The sequence below is a fragment of the Procambarus clarkii genome, chromosome 64, assembly GCF_040958095.1.
Source record: "Procambarus clarkii isolate CNS0578487 chromosome 64, FALCON_Pclarkii_2.0, whole genome shotgun sequence".
Lineage (NCBI taxonomy): Eukaryota > Metazoa > Arthropoda > Malacostraca > Decapoda > Cambaridae > Procambarus > Procambarus clarkii.
The window spans coordinates 15,752,987-15,760,610 of record NC_091213.1 but is presented as its reverse complement, the minus strand read 5'-3'; the positions used below and the strand labels follow the sequence as shown (position 1 = coordinate 15,760,610).

Genomic DNA, 7,624 nt, shown 5'->3' with positions numbered 1-7,624 from the left:
AATCCGCTTGACCATCACGACCGGACATAAGGAAGTGATAGCCGAGGCTATATGAACCACTTCCCCGCCGGCACTCGGATGGTAATCTTGGGCATAGCATTTTATCAAATCACCTCATTCTTTGGGGCACACGTGAGGAACACAAATGCAAACAAGCCTGAATGGTCCCCAGGACTATATACAACTGAAAACTCACACCCCAGAAGTGACTCGAACCCATACTCCCACAACTGGTATGTACAGGGACGCCTTAATCCGCTTGACCATCACGACCGGACATAAGGAAGTGATAGCCGAGGCTATATGAACCACTTCCCCGCCGGCACTCGGATGGTAATCTTGGGCATAGCATTTTATCAAATCACCTCATTCTTTGGGGCACACGTGAGGAACACAAATGCAAACAAGCCTGGGGTGTGAGTTTTCAGTTGTATATAGTCCTGGGGACCATTCAGGCTTGTTTGCATTTGTGTTCCTCACGTGTGCCCCAAAGAATGAGGTGATTTGATAAAATGCTATGCCCAAGATTACCATCCGAGTGCCGGCGGGGAAGTGGTTCATATAGCCTCGGCTATCACTTCCTTATGTCCGGTCGTGATGGTCAAGCGGATTAAGGCGTCCCTGTACATACCAGTTGTGGGAGTATGGGTTCGAGTCACTTCTGGGGTGTGAGTTTTCAGTTGTATATAGTCCTGGGGACCATTCAGGCTTGTTTGCATTTGTGTTCCTCACGTGTGCCCCAAAGAATGAGGTGATTTGATAAAATGCTATGCCCAAGATTACCATCCGAGTGCCGGCGGGGAAGTGGTTCATATAGCCTCGGCTATCACTTCCTTATGTCCGGTCGTGATGGTCAAGCGGATTAAGGCGTCCCTGTACATACCAGTTGTGGGAGTATGGGTTCGAGTCACTTCTGGGGTGTGAGTTTTCAGTTGTATATAGTCCTGGGGACCATTCAGGCTTGTTTGCATTTGTGTTCCTCACGTGTGCCCCAAAGAATGAGGTGATTTGATAAAATGCTATGCCCAAGATTACCATCCGAGTGCCGGCGGGGAAGTGGTTCATATAGCCTCGGCTATCACTTCCTTATGTCCGGTCGTGATGGTCAAGCGGATTAAGGCGTCCCTGTACATACCAGTTGTGGGAGTATGGGTTCGAGTCACTTCTGGGGTGTGAGTTTTCAGTTGTATATAGTCCTGGGGACCATTCAGGCTTGTTTGCATTTGTGTTCCTCACGTGTGCCCCAAAGAATGAGGTGATTTGATAAAATGCTATGCCCAAGATTACCATCCGAGTGCCGGCGGGGAAGTGGTTCATATAGCCTCGGCTATCACTTCCTTATGTCCGGTCGTGATGGTCAAGCGGATTAAGGCGTCCCTGTACATACCAGTTGTGGGAGTATGGGTTCGAGTCACTTCTGGGGTGTGAGTTTTCAGTTGTATATAGTCCTGGGGACCATTCAGGCTTGTTTGCATTTGTGTTCCTCACGTGTGCCCCAAAGAATGAGGTGATTTGATAAAATGCTATGCCCAAGATTACCATCCGAGTGCCGGCGGGGAAGTGGTTCATATAGCCTCGGCTATCACTTCCTTATGTCCGGTCGTGATGGTCAAGCGGATTAAGGCGTCCCTGTACATACCAGTTGTGGGAGTATGGGTTCGAGTCACTTCTGGGGTGTGAGTTTTCAGTTGTATATAGTCCTGGGGACCATTCAGGCTTGTTTGCATTTGTGTTCCTCACGTGTGCCCCAAAGAATGAGGTGATTTGATAAAATGCTATGCCCAAGATTACCATCCGAGTGCCGGCGGGGAAGTGGTTCATATAGCCTCGGCTATCACTTCCTTATGTCCGGTCGTGATGGTCAAGCGGATTAAGGCGTCCCTGTACATACCAGTTGTGGGAGTATGGGTTCGAGTCACTTCTGGGGTGTGAGTTTTCAGTTGTATATAGTCCTGGGGACCATTCAGGCTTGTTTGCATTTGTGTTCCTCACGTGTGCCCCAAAGAATGAGGTGATTTGATAAAATGCTATGCCCAAGATTACCATCCGAGTGCCGGCGGGGAAGTGGTTCATATAGCCTCGGCTATCACTTCCTTATGTCCGGTCGTGATGGTCAAGCGGATTAAGGCGTCCCTGTACATACCAGTTGTGGGAGTATGGGTTCGAGTCACTTCTGGGGTGTGAGTTTTCAGTTGTATATAGTCCTGGGGACCATTCAGGCTTGTTTGCATTTGTGTTCCTCACGTGTGCCCCAAAGAATGAGGTGATTTGATAAAATGCTATGCCCAAGATTACCATCCGAGTGCCGGCGGGGAAGTGGTTCATATAGCCTCGGCTATCACTTCCTTATGTCCGGTCGTGATGGTCAAGCGGATTAAGGCGTCCCTGTACATACCAGTTGTGGGAGTATGGGTTCGAGTCACTTCTGGGGTGTGAGTTTTCAGTTTGACCAATATATATATATATATATATATATATATATATATATATGTATATAGTATATATATATATAGTATATGTATATGTATATATATATACATATATATATATATATATATATATATATATATATATATATATATATATATATATATATATATATATATATATATATATATATATATATATATATATATATATATATATGTCGTACCTAGTAGCCAGAACGCACTTCTCAGCCTATAATGCAAGGCCCGATTTGCCTAATAAGCCAAGTTTTCCTGAATTAATATATTTTCTCTAATTTTTTTCTTATGAAATGATAAAGCTACCCATTTTATTATGTATGAGGTCAATTTTTTTTATTGGAGTTAAAATTAACGTAGATATATGACCGAACCTAACCAACCCTACCTAGCCTAACCTAACCTATCTTAATAGGTTAGGTTAGGTGGCCGAAAAAGTTAGGTTAGGTAGGTTAGGTAGTCGAAAAACAATTAATTCATGAAAACTTGGCTTATTAGGCAAATCGGGCCTTGCATAGTAGGCTGAAAAGTGCGTTCTGGCTACTAGGTACGACATATATATATATATATATATATATATATATATATATATATATATATATATATATATATATATATATATATATATATATATATATATATATTTATTTATTGTGACGATAATCTCTTTCTAGAGAGATTGAGCCTGCTCTTCCCTACTTCAAGTTACGTCAATTCTACAAGTACAAGATGTTACATTCAAGATACCGCACTGGTAGCACAAAACGTTTTGACCAGGAGGCAAAACGTACCCAAGATCCCCCCACGCCACACACCCTCACACGCCAGCTCGTCATCAAACCAGCTAACTACCCTTCACCAGCTTGCCTGCTCCTGATTGGTGACTCGCCGACTGCGCACCTGCACACCGCACCTCAGCGCCCTCTTCCTGAGTCGACGTCTGAGCCTGACCAGCTATCAACTTCAGAATATTCTTTGTGCTCTTAGAGTTGACATCTCTCTCTGGCATACTAGCTCATTGGCTCGTATACGAAGGGAGGTTTCAGCCATAGCTGATATTCTCAGCACCATTTTAACATTTCACTTTTGTACTATTGTGTCTCACCTTGTCTTTGCATTTATCTTTGTTATTTCATTGAACTTTTCATTCCCCCGAGATTTGTCTTTATTTTCATTTATGTTTAAAAGTAAATATATTAAAGTTTCATTGTTCATATTGTGTGTTTTACGTGTTCCTCCCTCTAACTTACCACAGACAACAGGCAAGCAGTCTATCTTTTTTTTGTAAGTGTGACCAGGCATTGACACCTGCCATTGGAGGACTGCCGAACATCTATACTCCAACACTTTCCCTTCACATTTTATGGGGGCCTGTCCTAGGAGCTTCACTCAGGTACTAGTACCAGAACGTCAATTTGTGGTAAGCGTACTTGGCTTTGCTAAAGTAGCTTTTCAATATTATCTTTAATTTTCATATTTATATGGTGCTGTGTGTATTGTGCATTCAGAGAGTAGCATATGGTGAGTGTGGGATAACTTTGGATTACGTGGTGACTGGAGGCCTCAGTCATTCTCTTAATTGGTCATCTCTCCCTCCGTGTTATTACTCGTGTTTACCACCTTTTGTCCCTAGGATATTTCTCATATTATCGGCAGATCATCATTTTGGTACCCTGGTACTTTGGTTTGTCTTCGGGTCAAAGCACCCTATCTTCTGCAATCCGACCGAAGGAGGATAAGAGGGCCATAGTTCCTCTAGCATGGACTAAGTTACTGAGTTGGGACCTCAACAGCAGTTCTCGTCACCAGTTGACACTCGCGCCCCTACACGTCGGTCAGAGATGATGATATTTACTTAGGTAGGGAATTAGCTTTCTTTTTTCAGAGCACAAAGATCGCTAATTCTGTAAGTATCATATTCATTTAGTGGGAAACCCTTGCTTATGTCCTATAGAGACTCGGCAAGGTATGCCTACATTCTTGGACTACCTAATTCACTTTTGGAGCAATTAAATGTTTCATTTGTTTTAGAAACTCAGCTTCATTTATTTAGTAGGATTTTCTTTCCCTTATTCTCTTACATTGAGTACCGGGTACAAGATTTCCTGTGATTTTGATTGACTAATCATTTACCATCCTATAATTAACTTTAATTGTTAAAGATTAAAATTCCACAGGATAATTACCAGTTGCTACGTTATCCTGTTTCTGACATTTACCATATCACAACTATATTCGTGTACATTTATTTGCTATCTTTCACCATGTTTCGTCTCCAAGCTTTCCGTAACGATCCAGGTGGTGAAATAGGGACCTTATGTCGTGCCAAGAGGACTGAATTACAAACTCTTGCACACGAGTATCAACTAGATGTTCCCCGTGGAGCCAACAAAAATGAAATACATAACCTTATCATGGATTACCTCTTAGATGAAGGGAAGATTGACTCTGAAACTCACGAAACATATTCTATTGCAGATAAAACAGATTTGGCAACTATGAAACTCAAACTTGAACTCGCCAAGCTCGAACGAGAGCAGAGGAAAGAAGAAGCTGCCATCAAGAAAGAAGAACAGGAAAGAGAGGCTGCCCTGGCAAAAGAAGCTCTACAACTGAGGAAAGAGGAAGCTGCAATGAGGAAAGAAGAACAAGAACGTGAGACTGTACTACTCAGAAGGCGTGAGCGAGTACAGCTTGAAGCAAAACATCGTCACCTGGAGATGCAACGCGAGCATGATAAAAAGCAAGCGGATATGGCTATAGAATGTCGTCAACAAGAACTCACGTTGGAGACTACACACCACACTCAACGCCAGCAAGCTACCGCCAGTCTTCCAGTAAGTTTCAATGGCTCCCATGCAAGTAAGTTAATGCCACCATTCGTTGAGACAGAGATTGATGTCTTTTTTACCACCTTTGAGAGTCTAGCTAATCAACTTAGCTGGCCTGCTGATCAATGGTCTACCCTTCTCAGCGTGCATCTTACAGGTAGAGCTGCAGTTACTCTCAGCACCTTAGCGTCTGAGAATGACTACCAGACCCTTAAACAAGCAGTGTTGGACGCCTACCTTCTCTCCACCGAAAGCTACCGACGAAAATTCCGTGACCATCTTAAGGCAAGTACCACCTTTCTAGATTTGCCAATACCAAGAAAAGATATTTCATGAAATGGCTGGAAGCAGCACATGTCTCTACATTTGCAGAACTCATCAACCTCATGTTAGTTGAGGAATTCTTGAGACGTGTTCCCCCTTCCGTCCGTTTATATCTAGCAGATAAAGAAGAAACCGACTACATCAAATGTGCTAAGTCGGCTGACACCTACAGCCTCATCCACCGGCTGACACCAGAACCACCTTCCAGTAAGAAGTCTTGGTACAGTTACGATAAAGTGAGTACAGTTCAAGCGAGCTCACAATTGTATTGTAAGTATTGCAAACTCTATGGACATACCATAGATAGATGTGTGAAGGCTCAATACAAGAGCAATGAATCTGCTAAACCCAAACAGACTCCTCCTAAGTCCGGTAAGCCTATGATGAATGTTGGTGTTCATGTTAATTTTAATGATCTGTCTCTCTTCAGTAAACACCTGTATCCTGGAACTGTCTCTACCAACTGTATTGATTCGGAGGGAAGTTTCAAATTGAAGATCTTGAGGGACACAGCGGCTCTTCAGTCCATTATGTTGAAATCAGCTGTGTCTAACGTCACCTACACAGGGGAAACCGTCCTTATCACTGACCTCACTGCTACCACTCCATCCATACTTCCATAGTCCATACTTCCAGGTGGACTCGCCAGAGTCCACCTGGAATATCCCTTCGTGACCGGTGAAGTCTGTTACCTATCGTTCGTTACGGCTCGTGACCCTACAGCAGCCAAGCTTTAATTATGTCTAGGGATACGAGAAAACTGCTGTTCTCAAGAGCGGGTCACCAGTATAACCCCTTGATAAGTAATGAGCACATAAATACAAATCTTCCTTTAGGACTGAAGAATAGATACAAAATATTATATAGATATATATTCAAGACAGTATAATATAAAAACACAGATGGTCAAGTTAACTTATACAACAAACAAAAGATATTGTCCTTCTCCTAATATAGTAAAATAAAATATGGCACAACAAGAAGTAACAGACTCATCTCCCACATGTTACTCTTCCTGGTCCCCCGAAGCCACTGAACTCTCGCTCCGTCGCCACCCACAATTCTCTCCCGTCTGCCTCATCCCAGGATGAGGGATGGAAACTAAGGACTTTTTAATATTTAAAACTAATTGAACAACCACTTGTTCTCAAAACACACAAGAATGCAAATTACAGATAATAGTTACTTACAAAATATATAAGTATAATGCCACCTGTTTAATTACAGTAAATAAATACTTATATAAACTTAATAAAAGTGACATCTGGAACTTCCAAACTGAACAGGTCCAGCTTTCCCGAATCTAACAGGTACTAGACGTGTGCAAAGCAACCGCGCTCCTGTCTCCACTGACGCTGCCACACCACACGATAATTTACAAACACACAATGTGTGTACATATACAGGCAATGATATAATAGAACAAAAAAAGTTATTTTAAATTTATATATGTATTCTGCTAGGAGTACGTAACACTTCCACCTCCAAGAAAAAAAATGCAATAGATTGAAGATCAATGGCATTTTTTCGAAGGAAAATGTATGACTCTTGAGATTTATGCTATTAATTACACCAAACATGTAAAAGTAATTAGAACACATTTCTGGACAAAAATGAAAACACTCCAAATATAGTCTTACAGGAAACTCAGAAATTTCAGTCTTATGACTATGTTCTACATATGTGTCACTTGAGTATGCAAATTTATCTCTCCAAGGTACTATCTCATTTATTTCACTTTGTTGCAGATCATATTTCACACTCCTATCTACAACATTATCATTAGTAGCATGAATAGAATTGTCAAGAAAGGTAGCTGCTTTCACACAGTTATCACGGCGATTTAGCTATTCATTTGTTTCTACTATCTCTCTAAGATCAGTTCCGTATTTCCATGTGATCCCTTTTCCACATGGTGAAGTTTTCCAAGACAGACTCCATTTTCCATTACTCCCTTTTTCTGGAGCTGAACTGCTTAATTGAAGCTGACTGGATGTTGAGCAG

The 7,624-nt window shown here is 41.9% G+C and overlaps 1 protein-coding gene across 1 annotated transcript; it reads left to right on the top strand.

Moving 5' to 3' along the window:
* The first annotated feature begins 4,963 nt into the window (after nt 1-4,963).
* LOC138354761 (uncharacterized) lies at nt 4,964-6,243 on the top strand. The gene is made up of 2 exons (XM_069309254.1): nt 4,964-5,208; nt 6,051-6,243. Exons 1-2 carry the CDS (start codon nt 4,964-4,966, stop codon nt 6,241-6,243), a joined length of 438 nt encoding a protein of 145 aa, XP_069165355.1.
* Nucleotides 6,244-7,624: the final 1,381 nt, after the last annotated feature.